General features: G+C 44.6%; 2 protein-coding genes across 3 annotated transcripts; both read right to left on the reverse strand.

Annotated features, from left to right (window-relative positions):
- Positions 1–228: 228 nt before the first annotated feature.
- On the reverse strand, positions 229–2,396 carry LOC110470836 (ovomucoid-like). The gene is made up of 4 exons (XM_077786752.2): positions 2,252–2,396; positions 1,383–1,405; positions 834–958; positions 229–417 (listed from the first exon to the last, which is right to left on the reverse strand). The coding sequence occupies exons 1-4, from the start codon at positions 2,304–2,306 to the stop codon at positions 372–374; spliced, it is 249 nt and encodes an 82-aa protein (XP_077642878.1). The 5' UTR covers positions 2,307–2,396; the 3' UTR covers positions 229–371.
- Positions 2,397–4,024: 1,628 nt separating this feature from the next.
- Positions 4,025–17,412, reverse strand: LOC110470835 (ovomucoid). 2 transcript variants are annotated; one of them, XM_085591467.1, is made up of 9 exons: positions 17,281–17,412; positions 9,205–9,328; positions 8,218–8,237; positions 7,319–7,455; positions 6,776–6,833; positions 6,366–6,502; positions 5,760–5,820; positions 4,705–4,814; positions 4,025–4,206 (listed from the first exon to the last, which is right to left on the reverse strand). In XM_085591467.1, exons 2-9 carry the CDS (start codon positions 9,257–9,259, stop codon positions 4,161–4,163), a joined length of 624 nt encoding a protein of 207 aa, XP_085447593.1. In that variant the 5' UTR covers positions 9,260–9,328; positions 17,281–17,412; the 3' UTR covers positions 4,025–4,160. The 2 variants fall into 2 exon arrangements, with proteins under 2 accessions (XP_085447593.1, XP_021386449.1); XM_021530774.3 differs by lacking the exon at positions 17,281–17,412 and adding an exon at positions 16,442–16,580.
- Between the last annotated feature and the right edge of the window lie 987 nt (positions 17,413–18,399).

Here is an 18,399-nt window from a genome sequence, read left to right on the forward strand (position 1 = left end):
AGGCTGCATCTCCAGCCTGGGCTTTCTTTTGGAAAGTCAGATGAAGTCAGCCCACAAAAGCTGCCCATTTTGCTTTTGTGGTTGGGCTTGATATTTTTGTAGCTCAGAACACCATTCTCCCTCACCCTGCAATTTGCCCATTAATTCCCACACCCCAGGGTTGTGGCAGTGGTATAATCATGCAACATATTAGGTAAAACCAAAAATGAGACTAAAGGATGACATAAATGCTGGGTCTTTTTTTTTATTATCAGAGGTTTCACGATTGATAGGAGGTTTTCAAGGGTCAGGTCGAGGGTTTAGGAAGTCATCTGCCATGGGGAGCATTGCCAGGGAGGGGTGTTCTTTCTCAGCTGAATCCAGTCGAGAACTTAACATGCATTAAGAGATCTCAAGCCAAGACCTCCACGGCTTCTCCTGCAGAGAAAGAAATCAGTACCTCAGAGACAGAACATTTGTTGGTCTGTCCCTCTGCACCACAGAGGGACTTATGAACTCTCTTCCACATATTTACTTTTATTATTGACAAGAAAATTTCTTATTTCGAAAGACTAAATAGTCTGTAGGAAACAGGCTTTGTTTGCTGAGAGAAAGCTCTTTTGCAAATCACTTAAGAGGAAAACAGAGAACACTCCATTGTCTCTTTACATCTGAAAGAAAGAAGTTCCTAGCAGGCTCTCCCAATAAAAAAAAAAAATTACCCTTGCTGGTGAGAGAAAAAACAAATGAAATAAAAGAATTTTACTTCTCCAACCTGTCTCCAAGACTGATTAGCCAGTTTAAGCTAAGTTAATTCACCACATAGTAGGTGAAGAGATTTATTCCATACGTACAGGAAGGCATTGCAGAACGTGCATTTGTTGGGGTAGGTGACACCATCAGACCCGCAGTGGGGGACATACTCCATGGAACACATATCCCTGAGACCCTTCTGGTCCCTGCAGTAGACGGATGCAGCCTGTATTCACAAAAAAAAAGAGCTGTCAACCAAAGCTGGGCGAGAAAGGTGACATTAGGAGGCCTCACACACCCCTTGATCTGCCCCCTAACTGCCCAGGAGCAGAGGCTGAGGAAAAGCCCAGGGACAGGGAGGATGCAGGGGAGTGCTGCCTCCAGCCATGCAGAGCCTCTGTAACCACTGCAAAGGATGCTGCAGTAACTTTGACAACAACTTGGACATGAACTGAATACTGCCCTGCTTGTTGAAACTGTCACCAGATGAAAATGGCAATTTCACCCGATAATATCTGTGGCAAATATTGCTCAGGCAGCTGGGTGCCTCAGGATTTTGAAAGGCTCCGTCGTGATGTGATTAGTAAAGATTTATACAGAAACTGCTTTAAGGAAAGAAAAGATGGAGAATAGAAAAATTTGTCCCTTACCTGCAGAGCATCAGTAGCTGGAACTAAAAAAAAAAAAAAAAAAAAAAAAAAAAAAAAAAAGAACAAACGAAATATGTTACAAATGCAATTCATGGATTCTGTTAAAATCTGAGAACGCATGCCCTGAATACATATCCTCCAACTCCCTGTGTGTTAGCAAATTATTCTTAGACAAAAGGAATTTCAGGCAAAATGTTGTGCCATACTGTATGTTGATTCTGTAGCATTTTTTTTTAATAAGAGTTACAGTCAAAATGGGAAAAGCTGTGTAAAATAAAAGAAGAGAAAGGCATTTTCTATGGTTCAAAGGATGGAACAGGACATGAGCTCAAAGCAAAGCAAATTATTGAGGCAAACAGGGACATAAAGCAGACAAGTACACGGAGAAAGCATCTTATATGCATTGCCAATATTATTTTAAAATAAGAATAGTATTTAGTGAGAGGTGAATTTACAAAGCTTCTACAGCAGTTCAGGCTCTCAAACTGCACCTCGGTTCAGGGTGACTACAAGAAATGTTCACTTTCATTCAGTAAAATTATTTGTGTTCCTGCAACATTTCAGAGGTTAAATACTGGTTGTCTGAGTCTCCGGGTTGCACCACGTACATGTCACTTCTTTCATTATGCATAAACTAGCACTGAGAGTAGAGCTGTTCCCACAGTTGTTCTTACCCACTCAGTTCTGTTGCTAAAATATTACCCCATAAGTGATAGTCTCTGATGTCAAGTCTTATCAACACTATCTTTCTAGGAGTAAATAAGTCCTTGCAGAATGGAGCTCTTTCCAGTCTGAGGATGTTTTTTTGTGGTTTTGAAGACAGCCAGCGCTTACTCCAAGGCGGAGCAGGAGGCAGTGGAGCCACTCACCTGAGATGCAGAAAAGGGCCAGAGAGAACAGAAGCAGCACCCCCGTGATCTTCATGGTGGCTGGATGAGCTGTGAGCAGCAGAGCTTGGCTTTTGCTCAGGAACCACAGCCTGGATTCTGTCCTCAGGTGGCAACCACGCTTATATGTACGCCTGCACCACTGGGGGGGTGTGTGTGTTTGTGCATGTTCATATTTGCCTTATCCACCCTTATCCTGGAGCAACATTTCCAGCCTTTTGTCTCAGTGCTAATATCAGTAGAGGTAAGCTGTTCTGTAAGCCAAGAATGGTGTTTCTTCATCAACGGGAGTCACGAGAAGTTGAGATGTGTGAGATACACCCTCTGCGTCGTTATTTTAAGTGAAATATGTGACAGTTTCCTTCTGAAGGACCACAGAGAATTCCTGCAGGCAAAAGAGCCACTGTACAAAGTGCTGTCAGATTTTCTCTGTGTTCACCTATCACTGCCTATTTTTGTGCAGTGCTTTTTCTCAAGAAAAACATTGAATGAAATACTTCCGTAGCAGAAAACCTCTCCTTTTATTTTTGTGCTTCACCCAAGTAAAACATCACTAAGTTATAGTGAAAGCAGGAAAACAATGAACCAGGAAGGCAAGCAAGAGTGTCCCAGACACTGAAGGGAGTCCTAAGAAATGACAAGGGATGGAGAAACTTTTATGAGACCATGCAAAAAAAAAAAATTTACAATTGTTGTTCCCCCTAAAAGCCATTAGCTTTGCAGTAATAGACTTTTAGTATGATGATGACAGAATGATTTGAGACCACAGCATGGATCCTAGAAAAGCTGAACCCAATCTGGAAATCACTACTTCATCCATCTGCCCATCTCTACATAAATCCTTTGTTTTACCACCAAAGCATTGCTTTTTGGGGCAATCTCCATCAAGGAGAACAAGCACCCCTCTCATTTTGATTCCCAGAAGAAATGCATGTGGGAGATATTACTTTTTAGAAGGGATAAGCCCAATTTATTTATGCCTCTCTTGTGTGGATCCAAAAAGAAAAAAACCAAAACCCAATTCAATACTCAAACAGAAGACAAAAGCAAAATAAATTTCATGCACAATACGCCAATGACAGGTCACACTCTCAAGAAACAGAAGGAAACTTTGTCCTTGGGTTTTGAAACACTGCTGAAATACTCCTTGGGCTGGCAAAGAACATTGTGTAATTGAAGACTGAGAGAAGACAAGTAGGCAGGAGTAGGCACCACACCTAGGAAGGCATTAATCTCAAAACACTTGAAGGGTGTTAAAGGACGGCTCCAAGATGAGAAGAATCTGGTAATAAGTCAGTTGGAGGACTTAGACAAATGGACAGAAACAATGCACATGTCTGAGAAATATGGGCTTTGCCAACAGAGCGTCCTTGAGAGAGCAACACTTCAGGTGAGGAACAGGGATCAGCTCTGGGCAGTGACACCAGGGTGTGACTGGGTTTTACTGACAAGGAAAATGCACCAGGAACACCTTAGGAGAGACCCTCCTGTGCCACCCCTTCAGCCCTTTCCAATGTCCAGCATGAAAGGGGCTGAGCACTAACGCAGGGACGCTTCATTTATGTGCAAAGACACACAGCTCTGGGCTTTGAGCATCTGTATTTCATTTTCTGACTTTTATGAGAGGGAGGGGAGCAAGATGTTGTTCTTGTTCTGTCCCAGAGCTTTGGGTACGTAACTTATTCTGCCCGGTATCATCATTCAACAAATCGTGACAATGTTTCATGAGACAACACATGAAAGAAGACAGGGAAATGTTGCTGATTTAGTTTATTGAGAAAGAAAATCGGGAGTGAGCTGAGTTCCCCAGGGGGTGGGATGAACTGAGGTGAGATCTTTATCTGGGATTTTCCAGTGGGGACCCTGTGGTGAATTCTCTTGGCACTGATACTCAGCATTTCCCAAAATGGTTTAAAGTGATAGTCCCATTGCTGTCCCTGAAAGCAAGGAGGGGAAAGAATGAATTAAACACAGAGTCCTGCCTGCTATAATCTGTCTTTTTGATGGCTCCTAGAGATGGTGTCAGATGGGATCCTGCCCCAGAGCCAAGGAACTAGCAGACCCATAATCCCATTTGCTATTGGATTATTAAGACATGAGTGAAACAATTTACCCCATTCCTAAAACTAAAAATATCTGTGGGGAAACTATAGTGGAATTTCAATAGGAAAGGAATTTCATTTCCTTTGCAACATGCAAGAAAAATTCCATTAAGATTAAATGGTCTTCAAACCATTCACACTAACAAAGCAGCCGTAGCTTTTTTTATGCTCTAATGAAAAAAAGAAATGAATGCTTGACACGGTGGCTGGCATTCCCTCCTGCCCCAAATCCCTAATCAACATTATCTAGCAAACAAAAAAGCAGTAACTGTGCAAACTTGTGCCCACAGGGGGCAACTGATAACACAAAACATCACTCATATTTGTACATACATGACTGCGTTGCAGAAGGCGCACTTATTGTTGTATGTTGTGTTGTCAGAGCCACAGAGAGGCATGTAGGCAAGTGAGCAGACAGGTTTGGGATGGTCACTGCAGTCAACCTGTAAAAAATAAATAAAAATCAAAGAGTCTGATGTGAAGGAGTCAGTAATACAAGGGTTTGAACCCTGAGCTAGAGCTGTAGTGCTGGTGATACCAATCTTACTAAAAGTAATTAACTTCCTTGCACATCTGATATAAACAAAGGTGTCAGTTTCTCCTATGCCAGGAGAATTTAATAATATAAAAATAGATCATAATTTCCTGTTTGAAGAGATGTATATCATAACCTGGTCACAGCATTTCCAAGCAGCAGCAGTTCACTCGGTGAAGGTGCCGTGCTCTGTGTTCCCAAGCTGGCCAGGAAATTAAATGGAAAAACACTGGTGTCTGGAGAAATGGAGTGCTGATCCTCTGTAAAGGTCCCTCCTGGAGTCTTAAAACTGGCAGATCAGCATGTAGCTGGATACTGCAGGAGTGGGATTCTGTTTCCTGGAGAAATGGGTGCTACACCTGCTGAGGAGCATTGTGGAGATAAAAATGTGTCTGGGTGCAGGAAGAGGCTGAGGAATTTCATGGAGGAGAAATCTATCAAGGCTTACTGACTACACAGGAATCACACCTAGGGTAGAAATCACTCTTTACATTCTGCACTCTCACTCTGTCCTACACAATGCTCACAGCCCCTGCACCAAGTTGCCACGGGCTAGAAGGACCATTGGGCTGACCACAAAAGCCATTCTCTGTTCTTATCCACACTTCTGCCCTGATGGATTATTTCTTCTATCCTTTTACTCGTCCCTTCCTGAGCAGTCACCTGCTCCTTTCCTGGCATTCACACGAGTAACGTTTATTACGTGTAGAGAAAGCAAATCTCGTTCTGCAGCACAGCAGCTGTTTCACTTCTGCAGGACACTGCTGGTCTGGGGACTACTGCAGACACTGGCAGTGCTTTTCCTGACAGCAGCAGGACCAAAACCCAGCCCCTGATCACCCAATTCACTTACTGTGACAGTTTCCTTCTTGCATTCACCATCAGCCTTCTTGGCAACACTGCTTCCAGCCTCTCTGGGAAGGGAAGAGAGCTGCATTAGGGAGCTGTGCTGAACCCCTATCACACAGGAATTCTGAGCAGCCTCAGGCACAATGTATGGGATACAGGAGGCATCCAGCTTAGGCAGTGCCCATGTAGCTCCAGGGACCAGTTCAGGTGGCATCACTGCCTGCCAGAGAGCTGGTTTATAGCAAGATGTGAGGGTACAGGGCTCAGGGTGGATGAGGAGAGAGGCTGTGTGATAATCTCAATGCCCCCTGGGTTAATTGTTGTCCTCTGCAAGGCAGCATCTGCCACAGAGACCCTTTAAACTTAGTTAAGAGAACCATCCTGTCCTGGGTGAGACTCCCAGCCAGCCCTCTACTTCTCTGTCTAGACCAAAGGCAGAGCTTGCCTCCTAATCACAGAGGAAAAGAAGGTTTAGTCAGGATTTTGAAAGGCTCCGTCTTGAGGAGGGTCAAAGTCTAAGCACCTCACAAAAAAGGCCTTGGAGGAAGTCCTGCTATCCTAAAGAGCAGGTCCAGGAGCACCAGGCCCTGTTGCTGTGCTCAGTACTCACAGGCTCCGGGCACAGAGCAGGCACTCGTTGTCGTAGGTGACCCAGTCGGTCCCGCAGACAGGGCTGATGTCTTTGTTGCAGAGCAGCACCACTTTGCCCTCCTCACTGGTTGTGTTGGGGTACCTGCTGCAATCCACCTGGTGAGGGAACAAACAGGTCCCTGGTGAAGGCCTTGCTTACAGCACACAAGTAGGTCTGGTGGGTGTGTCTGCCTGGCCACACAGGACACCACCGCGGCAGGAGAAAAGCTTTTCTGTCAGTCACTATGATAACAGTTCACTTGGAGGAGACCAGTGCAAGATTCTGGCATCTCATCTGTACTCTTGTTTGGGGTTTGAATTATTTCAATAAGCACCTTTGGCCACTCAGAAGCAGGGCATACCCTTTGTTTTGCCCTTGGTTTAACTTACAGGGGCAACTTCCTTGCATTCTCCATCGTGGTCTTTGCTGACATTGGTTCCATATTCTCTGCAGAGGGAAAGACAAATGTTAGGAAATTCAGCAAAGATGTCTTGCTACATCCTAGAATTAATACAAGAGAAAGCTGACTCTTTCTTGGTCAGGCTTCTTTTATATTTGAGAAGGTAGTGCCACTCTCCCTGACCAGCTGAGTAGCTGGCAGGGATGTAAAACCCTGGGAAGCTTTAGGACCATTTTGGGCAGCCTTGAGCAGAGCATCTCCATTCTTTTGCTGTGATGAGATATGCTCTCAAAGCCATCACCTGACCACTCCTTGAGACAGAAAAGAAGAAACCTGAATAAATTACAGAAGCAAAAGAAAGACACAGTGACTGAAGTTCTGCCTGAGCGCTGTGCCGTGATAGCCAAGCTCATTTTGAAGGAATTGACAGGGGACAGAGCACTGATTGGTGAGCCATGGTGCTGCCAGGAGCTCTAGCTGTGCTGCCTGGGGTCCCCACGCCGTCCCCACGCCGTCCCCACGCAGAACATACGCGTTGTAGGCACAGAGCTGGCACTCGTTGCCGTAGGTGACGCCGTCGGAACCGCAGATGGAGCTGACGGCCGTGCTGCAGACCAGCACCTCTCTGCCCTCCTCATTTGTGGTGTTGGGATATGTGCTGCAGTCCACCTGCCAGAGGAATCACAGCAACAGGCTCAGAAGACCTGTGATGTTCACAGCTCTCATCTTGTGGGGGACACTGAGCTGGTACATCCAGTCCTCACTGCCACAGCACAAACTTCTGCCGTGGGTCCATCAGCTCCATCCTGCAGAGATGATCCCACAGAGCAGGAGAAGAGGAGGAGGAGGGAAGAGCTAAACCCATGCATCCCGTTGGTTGGGATAAACCAGTGCTGGTCTCTCATGCTCACTTGACATGATTTCATAAAGGCTCTCCATTGGTTCCTAGTTCTTCTATTCTTGTGGCCTCTCTACTGTACTTCTGGTTTTACTTTTTCATTTTCAATACACTGATCATGTTTTATTTCAGAGGACCAAGACTAATGACCTGTGAAGAAGCTGGATCAGCTCAGAGTACTTTAGTCTTTCAGTAGGTTGCCCTCAGGTGGGTTCTGATACCAGTCTATTGCTTCAGTTTAGAACCAGCTATATTTTTCCAGCTTAAAGCTTAGACCAGTCTAAAGTTGCTGAAAAATCAATTAATCCAAAAACATTGTATCATTACCACTAAAACATTATTAACATACAACAGCCAAGGGCAGTATAATTTAATGTTTTACACTGTAGAATCTGATTACAGTGACCCAAGTGTCACACTTAGGTGAAAAACAGCTGAGCACCTGCAGGCTGGAGGTTTTTCTCATTCCTTTGGTTATGTCATTATCAGGCCACATGCTCGAGAAAGGTGACAGAAAGAAATCTTCCACTTACCTCAACCCCAAAGGCAGTATCTGGAAAAGAAAAGAGAGGCAGAAAGAATGAACAAAAGCCACTATGATAAGACCTCAATTGAAGCTGGAAATATGGATATAAAATTCCTGTGTGCAGAACCAAGCTGAATGATTTCCAGTGATTGTTTTCTGAACTAAATAAACTATGTATGATTCTTTTTCTTTATGTTGATAAGTACAATAGCATTTCTTATTGCTGGCTGTGATGAAACACCTTTTTGAATAGCTTTGTTCTTTTTTTGTTGTTAGACATGTAGATTTATTAATTGAAAACAGAAGAGCTTTTCCTTCGTTATCTTTTTACATATCCGTTTTGACCCTAAAGCACTGCTGTTGTGTATTTGAAAATACACCTGAATCAACAGAGACAAATGCAAATAGTCACCTACAGGATAAGCAAATACATACAACATCTGTTGACAGAAATATGCATTTGAAAGAAAGCGAATGTGAAAAAAATGTCTTTGGCTTTGTAATTTCATCAGTTGTGACTATGCAGTGAGAACATCAGAGTCTGGCTTGTTTTCATCTCTTGCTGTTCCATTAGCAGAAAGAGCATTACAGGAAATTTGCCAGGGTCCTGCAGAGAACTTGCTTGTGCCATTATAATATTTTCCTTACTAGTTACTGGAGGTCTGACCCCCTTCTCATGGCCTTATTTCAAGTATTCATCCATTTTGCTGTAATTGTACAAGTCTAAGCAGTGTAATGGTGTGAGAACATCAGTGTACAAAGTGTAACAGCACCAGTTGCCAGCACACAACTCCACTTGCTGTTACTTATATTTATGACAAACAATCAGCTACAGCAGCGAGCCATTGAGGACTATGCTGAAATACACTCCTGCAACCTGCACGATGCCAACCGAGGCAGCAGAGCCCTCGGAAGGAGATTTTCTCTCTTTGAATCCTCTGTCTTATCCTTTTGTCTTAATCTTTTTGACTCAGACACCGGGAGAGTCACTCACCTGGGACGCAGCAAAGCGCGAAGGAGAGGAGCACCACAAGCCCCGCCGTGCTCATGGTGGAGGTGTCTGGAGTCTGCAGGCTGCCAGCTCCCACTCTGCTCACGAGATGCTCCCTCAGGGCTGCCTGCAAATATATACAAATGCAATGTCTAAACTGTTCAACTGTAACATAAAACAACCTGCAGAATCTGTCACCAGCACAATGAGGCCGGTGATATTTATGGAGGTCTTGACTTTTCGGGTAATGGTCTGCGTCTGCTGGGCAATTGATTTTGGCTGGACACCTGGTTAATAGATCAAGACAAGTATCACAAGTTCTGAGTGGTCAAAAGCAAACAGCCTTTAGGACAAAAGAAATCTCTTTGGGATTCTAGTGGAAATGTAAGGAGCACAAAATATTGAGGGGAGTAAAGAGCAGGACTTTGTCTCTTGCAGAACAACATCTCCCATCAGGGAGCAGCTTAGGCAGGATGCAGTCCCACCCTGCCTGCAGACCAGGCTGAGTCTCTGCTTTCCTTTCTGGTTTTGGGTGGGTTTTTCTTCCCAAATTCCCAGATAATCACTTCTAGGTACAAACACAGGTCAGGTGTGGCTTTGCCATCAGCAGCACCAGTTAAGCTTCGTCAGACAAGTCTGGCAGGACTGTGTCCAACCTGTGAATCCAAATGTTTTTAGCACTAGTTTGAGTAAAGCCAAGTCTTTTACATTTTCACTGCCTGGGTATAGAGGAGCTCAGTAGAAGACTTGAAAGCAGGTTAAAAATCTGTCAAATGGCACTAAAAATGTCACTTGAACCTTAGCAACAGGGAGCACTTATTTACAGACCCAGTCCCAGTTAAACACACGGATTCAGAGTGCTCTGCCAAGTCATCTAAAGAACAAAAGACACTGAAGGTTTGGGAACCTATTTACATTGCACCAGCTATGCCTGAAAGTACAGTGGGTCCTTTCCTCTTACAGATATTTTAGAAAATGATACTTAAAATATAGAATCTGTCCCCATTTCCCTGTCTGTCTCACACCACCAGCCTTTGTGTCATCTCCAAATTGCTCCTGCCTAGGAGCAGGTATGTATCTCTGCTGTTTTAGTAGCTTTAATATTGCAGGAGTGGGTTCTGCCTGTAACCTGTTCCTCATCCCTTTCACAGGTTCAAAATGGCAAGGGTACTGGGGGGTTTTTTGGGGGGTCATTGGAGCTGAGCATTGTGCTCAGGGTAGACTTCAGAACTATGGGAGGTGCAGAGCAAAAGGTGCTTTATAGTTGCTGTCTTTAATGAACCAGGCACCACCCATTAGACAAATGAAATTCATCTGAAATAATTGAAATTCACCCCAAGCAAATGTGTTATTGTCTGATCCACCACAGGAGTCTGAAGGGTATATTTTGATCCTTACATGGATATATTGGATAGTGCATGGAATCATCTCTCCTGTCATGCCCAGAAGGCCACAGCACGGCTGTGTGGATATGCAGGTCACATTTTCACATCCAAGAGATGAGATTCTTCACAGGGAGAAGCATTGAAATAATTATGCTGCTGTGATTGTTTCTATAAATTACAGGGAGCATGCATGAATATTTCAGACAGATTTGGCACATCTTCAGGATATATTGCCCTGATGCGTCTTGTGAACAGCATCTCTGGAAGCCAAACACTTTTCCCTGAGCATGTGCAGGAGTTACAGGAGCTGCTCCCTACGTGTCACAGCTGCTGCTTTTACCTGTGCAGGCTCTGCAGAGTTGGAGGTACTCCATCTTTCTGGGTTAAATATGGACTTGGCCACTGCCTCATCCAGCCAAGACCTCTCCAAATCATCCTCACCAGCCTTTGCAGCCCCACCCCTGGACAGTGCTGTCCTTTGGGCAAGACCAACCTCTCCTGATGAGTGGAGAGCAGCTTCCTGCCGAAGTCTGGCTCGTGTTACACCAGAGAAAATTTTTCCACTTCAACTCCTGGGTTCAGCACTACGTCTGGCACTGGCCCCAGGCAACTCAGATTTTCTCTGACCACAATGCCTGTTGGATGTGCATCAGATCTTTCTTTCTCTCTCTCACCTACAGACACTTCAGGGAGACACAAGTCTGCAACAATTAAATGGTGACTGGGGAACACCTGAGCCCCTCAGGTACCCCCTGGACAAGCCACAGAAGAGACACCCAGAAGTCCCCAGGTTTCAGACACTTGCACAGCCTGCAGCCATTCAGCATCCACAGCCTCCCCACCCAGGGCTGCAGCTCCAGATTATCCCAGCTCTGATAACAGCGTGGAAAAATCCCACAGCTGGCTAAACTCATGCTGCAGGACAGGTCGATCAGCCCTTAGCTGCTCCTGGAAGAACAGTTAGAAACAGGATTTGGTTTGCAATCCTGCCACTGATCTGCTGTAATCCACTTCATTATGGTCTCCTAATCCTCAAAGTCAGATGCAGCATATGGCTAATGACCATTTGGCTAAAGGAAAATCCTCTGTGTGCAGCAGCCAGCATGAGGGCAGAGAGCCTACAAGAGAGCTGGAGATGGACTTTGGACAAGAGCTATGAAGTGATAGGACAAGGGGGACTGGAAAGGCTTTAAGCAGAAAGAGGCTAGATTTATATTAAGTATTAGGGAGAAATTCCTTAGTGGGAGGTCCTGGCACAGAGGAAGCTGAGGCTGCCCCATCCCTGGAAGTCTGCAAGGCCAGGCTGGGCAGAGATTGGAGCAAGCTGGGATAGTGGAAGATGTCCCTGCCTATGGCAGAGGGGTTGGACCAAAATTATCTTTAAGGTCTCCTCCAAACCCAAAAATTCTATGAGTCTTTAATCCGCAGGTAAGCAAAGGCAGTGCCACACCTCAGGGTGCTGCCTGTTATGGTCCTGAGCACCATAAAGTCTGTATGCTGACACCAGGGCAGGATTATACAACATCCTCTCTGATTTACTCGTGTAATTTCTTGTTTTACATTTCCCATTACAGTTTTTTTTTTCAGTATCGATTTCATATTCTCTGAAAGAATCAAAACTGAGGGTGAAGAATTTTCTTAGCAGATATGCAACTTCTCAGCATAAATAACACATTGATAAATAAATGGCAAATCATTTAATACACTTTTCTAAACACTCCTGGGGTTTGTCACATTATTCAATTAACAAATAACTGCTGTAAAAGTGGGAAATGCCCACAGGTTGCAGCTCTTTCATGAAAATGCCTCTAATCTCTGCAAAATTCCTGCTAAACACATTTCAGGCTGCAGTTTTCATCTCTGGCTTTCTTTTGGCCACAGTGTGGCAAATAACTGCTTGCACTGAGCCACATGCCTGGAGAAACCAGTCCAGCACAAATGGAAGCTTTGCCTCTTACCCAGTGCTTGAAGGCCTCACTTGAACTGAGCAATAAAGCAAACAAAATCACTGATATGATTAAAAACATCTCCCTATCAAAACATATCCATGTGTTTAAGAACTTATTAAATAGAACTTGATCCAGGTAATGCCAGTGGATGTTTTCCTGAGCTAATAAGACCATGTGCAGAACTTTGTACCCTGCAGGTGAAGGCTAACATGGTTTCACATTACTTATGCAATGAATTAAATGTGTTTGGCCCCACTACAAGGGCAGATGTTGACACATGGGAACAAATCCAGCAGAGGCAGGCAGGTTACCCAGCGACAGGGGCACAGGGCATTCCAGGAAAGCTGAAGGAGCTGGGCTTCTTCATCCTGGAGAATTGATGGTCCTGAGGATCACCTTGCTGTCTGCAGCTCCCTGGTGGGGTTAGAGATAAGGCAGAGCCAGAGCCTTCTCTAAGCTGTATGGCAAAAGGATTAAATTCTGAATGAATGTGAGGAATTATTCCTTGTCATGAGGATGATCAAGCACAGAAAGCAGAGAGGCCATGCATGTCTTTCCTCAGTGCTATTGAAAACACAACTGAAAAAAGAAAGGCTTGGGCATCCTGACCTGCCTTTGACTTTGGCCTTGCTTTGATCAAGGCTTGAGCCAGAGACCTCTGGAGAGCTCTTACAACTTGAATTAGTTTATTTATATTGTACTTATATAATTCTCTCTCCTATAAATAGTTGTTATTAATAAAATAAATCACATTACTCTATGACCCAGGAGAGTCTTCTCAGAATTTTCCTCCAGCCTTTACTAAAGGGTCACAGGTAAGCTCTACAAAGAGCTCCCAGAATGTTATTACAGGGGGTGATCAGTACCATGTACATCAGAAATTGTAATTATAATAATTCTTAAAATAAAGCCACACAATAAACCATCCAAATTTTAATATGTTATTAGCTCCCAATGATTTCAAAGTCTCCTCACTTCTGCATGAGCCCAGCACTTTGCCACCACAACCCTTCTCCAGAAGAGCATCAGCATTTGAATCTCAAGAAAAGTTATCTGCACCACAGAAAATCAGCTGCCAAAATATCATGCACTTCCCTGCTGTGCTGCAGCCTGGACCAGACCTGGGTGTCAGCAGCAGCAGCAGCTCTGAGGACACAGCTCCACCCTTCACCTCCCCAGCCTGTCCTCTGCTCCAGCTCTGAGAAGTTTTTGGGTGATAAGGATGTCAGGCCAGGGCTCCATTGCAGAGGCAGGAGTCACTCATGAGGAAGCAGCACAAAGCTACAATGAACATCAGAAAAAGGAGGCAGCAACCAACACAATTTGGCTGGACACTGACCCAGGTTATTGCTCTTGGAAGTGAATGCACTGCAGGGAAGGTGGGCTGGAGGTAACACAGAGGTATTAACCTGCAGCTGATCAGAGGAACAGGAAATCATTGCTTTAATCAGTTTCCCTAACACTTCAGTGATCTCAGCTCTGCCTCACTGAGCACTCGTCTCATCTTTGCCACAGCCCAGGCAGGAGCAATGAGGAGGTGGCTGCAGGGAAGTGGCAGCTGACCTGGGGCTGACACCATTCATGGCTGCCTGGCAGGACGGAGTCAATCAGGCAACTTCACTGCCAGGCTGGGAAAGTCTCCTGCAGGAGAAAATCTTCCAAAGGTAGAATAACAAATAATAAAATTCAATAGATTCTTATCTGCAATGAGACATTATTTATAGCTCAACGCACAGTTAAAATAGAACGAATAAGCATGTTCAGCTATGAAAGCAAATTGCTTTGAGGTTATATAAACCAGGGGAATAGTTGAACACATTTTCAAACTACCAGTCATGTAGCAGCCCTCACATCACCAGAATAGCACAGAGCAGGGGGACTGTGGCTGTGTCCCACCAAGGAGTGTCACAGCCACAGAGGCAGAGAGCAGGACTAAGATATTTTAACTGACTGACAGGCAGGGCTGGGAAAAGTGATCTAGTGTGGTTGAGATGAGCACTTGCTGCACATTGAGCAGCAGAGAGGAAAGTGAAAGCCTCAAGGAAGATGGTTTGATCCCTGGACAGCTGCATTGCAGAGTTTGTTTACAGAGGGATAACCATCCCGGATGTGACTGCAGCACAGAACCTGCGGCCAGGCTGGCTGGGGAGCCAGGTTATTGTCTCACACGAAGCACAGGGATCATCTCTTCACACTGAGCTGCCAAGTCTCATTAATTTATCGTGGGGACATGCCTCCAGTGCTCACTCCCCTCAGTTCTGTTTTGTAAGATTGACAGATATGTCTATAGATCACAAAGTGTTCTTGACAAGAGGGTAATTAACCTTCAATGTTTACATCTCCTTCCTCTTGGAAGTAACACACAATTTGGGGAATTGGGCAGGTCTGGCTGTAAATGCAATTGATCAGAGTCCAGAAGGAGTGACTTTCCTAAGCTCTGCACAGAGAAGGAGGTAACCAAGGGAGAATTTCCCTGGGTAAATGGCCAAAGCCTTAGACTCAGGGCTTTTGGACCAGCACCATGTCTGCAATCATCCATAAGTCTGTAACTGTGCCCTTTGGGTCCAGGTCTGGGATTTGCTTCATGTGAGCTCAGAACAGGGTGGGCTGAGGCTCTGCCCAACTTGGGGGAACCAGGGGGGAAGAAGTTTATATACAGACAGTGACATGTAGCAGAGGAATTGTTGTAAAGGGGAGGTAAAGTTAGATAAACATTTCAAGGGTATGTTCCCCTGCACAAATCCCATGTGGAAGCAATCAGGACAGCCACTGTTACCTGCAGGCATCATTCTGCCCCAAGAAAAAATCAGGGGATCACATCCCCATGCAAAACTCCTTTTCCATGTGAAACCACAGGATGATGCAGAACAGAAGCAAGCAGAGCACCAAACAAAAACATGCCCCCAGGTCTCATCTTATCAACCAACAAACCAGCAAAAATGCATATAAGGAATACTGTTTGGAAAAGACAAGTGAAGGTGCTTGCTTTCCTGTATGGGAATAAAACCAGGAGCCCTTGGGATATGGGATAAATGAGAGTTTGGTATTTAAGAATGATCTTGTAAATAAAGCAGCAACAAGAGGTAGGTGCAATAGGCTCAGAATGAAAATTCACTGCTCTTCCTGGTGGGAACAGCAGGGAGGAGAGGGTGAGAGGCAGGATATATCACGGTGCCATAGCTTCAGCACTTGGCTGGGAGAGGCTGAACTGGATGGAAAGAATTTCTATTGCTGAAGGACTATTAGCATCCTAACCACTGAACACATCTTCATTATTAACATCAGAAGAAAGGGCAACAATTTCATTTATTCTGCAAAGCTGAGCTTTAATGAGACCACTGACTGATTCTTTGCATCTGGACATGGGTGAAACGCAGTTGGTGCTGACAGAAGGGCACAGGATGTCCAATTACAGGATTTTACTGTTTTATAGTAAAACTGAGGTAGACAGCAGGAATTCTACCCTCTCTGAACTATTGCAGTAGAAAAGTAACCCAAAATAAACAGGTATTTACTTAGTAAGTTATATATGCATGGCAACTGCTGTATTATACATGATCATAGGGCCCCTACATCCCATGGTTTGGGCACTGCCCCATTTGCAATCTGACAAAACATTCTTCTCCCAGGAGAACTGAATGACTGATCTCTGCAAAGGCTTTGTGTGCCTCCTTTTCTGGTCTTGAAACATGTTATTCTGCACTTTCCTGCTGCTGTCAATGGAGGTTGTTTATGAATGCTTCTATAGCAAAGAAATATTTCTCCTACTTGTCTCATATTTTGCATCATTTTGCACTCCTTCCCTTCCTACTTTGGAATGCAGCCTGTGGAGAACAGCAATATTAGAAAGCTCGTGTTAAATCACTGCCAAATAAAATGTCAACAGAAGGTGTGTGCATCACTTACGTCCAACCCTGCGCTGCCTGCTCAGCATCCGGCTGACACCGCTTGGGATGCTGCCACGGAGAGCAATGGGAGTTCAGGCTGCTCCTTCCTGTGCCTTCCTTCTTAGTCACTGGGGAAACTGCTCTTCCCAAGGCCCTGAGTGCCCCACGTTCTCTGGAGAAGGGAAAGTCTGCCATTAGAGACTCGGTGTGGCCGTTTTCCCAAAGGGACACGAGTGCTGGAAATGTACACGAAACTCCCAAATGAGGCAAGTGATGGAGAGATCACCCCAGTTAATCACCAACAATGAAGTGGTTTTACTGTCTCTGACTATTATAAACCTATCTCCCATTTGAATGTGCTGCATCATTTGAATTTCCACCCCAGATACTTTTTTCAGCTATTTTTTTTTTTCTCAGCTAAATCTTCATGATTTACCCCCAAGCAAAAACAGCAAGTGGAGACGGAGAAAAGGAGGATAAATTGGAAAAGCACAAGGAGAGGCCAGGGGCTAGGGAACTGTCACTCAGAAAGCATATTCCTTCCATTGGAATGACACTTTATAGGCACAGATCCCACATTCACTGGTGTAAGTGGAACCATCTGTGCCACAGATCTGCTCCAGCACTTGGTCAGGGGGCCCTGACTGGCCATCCTCAGCAATGGCCCTGGGGCACGGGCTGCAGCCCAGCTTTAAAGGGAATGCAAGAAAGAGCTCAAAGCAATGCATCCAAACATTCCTCATCCTTCAGGGGGCTCGAACAAAATTAACATTTTACTTCTAGGCATGAAAAACAGGCAGGAAGCAGCACACTCATTCTTTGCAGTTTCATGTTATGTTTAAAATCACGGGGCCTCACCTCAGCTGGTGGAAATGTGGAAACCCCTCCTGGGTTGTGTGGACATCTGCCAGCTGGAGAGAAGCTCCTTCCACTGCTGCTCTCTGCTTTTTGCCTCTCTACTCGTTGATCCGTGGAGAGCACGAAACTAGAGCCCAGGGCATGGCAAAGAATCAAATAAAACTGTATCAAACATTAAATTGCAGCCAGAGAATGAACATGTCTGAGTGTGAACATATTGATGGATGAAATGGGTGCATAACAGGGCTATATATTTTTTTAAACACAGAGGTCCAAAGAAATCTTTTAAGTTCCCAAACTATTTTCTTTGCCAACTGTCAGTTAAATAGGATGGTGCAATTGATACAATGAGTTTGAATAATTATTTCTGGATTTTTTTTTTTTTTTGAGGAACATATGGTTATAAAAATGCTTTAAAAATAGTTTAAATATTCTTCTGAAATGAATATTTAAAAATCAGTGGGATGAGCCTTGTCACTCTCCAGCATCCCTCAAGAGAGTGACAGAGTGTCTGAGCCCATCCACATGCCTCAGTAACAAATGCAGCACATGAAAAAATAGCTAAACCAAGGCAAATTATCAGCAGACAAAATTTTGAAAGGCACAGATTTTTAGATAATGGGTTTGAAGGGAGTTTAGGTACAGCCACGCTCAAGGAAAGGTTGTGAGGCTTTTTTTCAAGTTGCAGATGTGTGAGTGCTGATAAAAGATGAAAAAAAAAAAAATTCCCAGCTCAATATGAAAGGACTAAGTATTGTTTTCTACATTCCACTTATCAATCAAAATTTAAATGATTCGCCTCATTCTTCCCCCTCTTTGTGTTGCAAGAAAAATGACTGTAGACTCAGAAAACATTGATAACGCTATAAAGATAAGTCAGACAAACACGGAAAGAGAGAGGACGTTTATATTTTTAAAACACGGCCTCTGTGATGTGTTCTGGTACATTTAGGGTCACAGATCCTGAGGCTGGATCAGCATCAGTGTGAAACACATCAAAGTTGGTCCAGCCTTGGCAGCTCCATCCCCCTGCCCAGAGCTGCGGCTGCCAGGCAGCGTCTGCAGTGGCACCAGCTGCATTTCAGATGCCTCATCCTGCAGCCATAGCAGGCTCTGCAA

The sequence above is a fragment of the Lonchura striata genome, chromosome 13 (assembly GCF_050655825.1).
Source record: "Lonchura striata isolate lonStrDom1 chromosome 13, ASM5065582v1, whole genome shotgun sequence".
In the NCBI taxonomy this organism is placed as follows: Eukaryota; Metazoa; Chordata; class Aves; order Passeriformes; family Estrildidae; genus Lonchura; species Lonchura striata.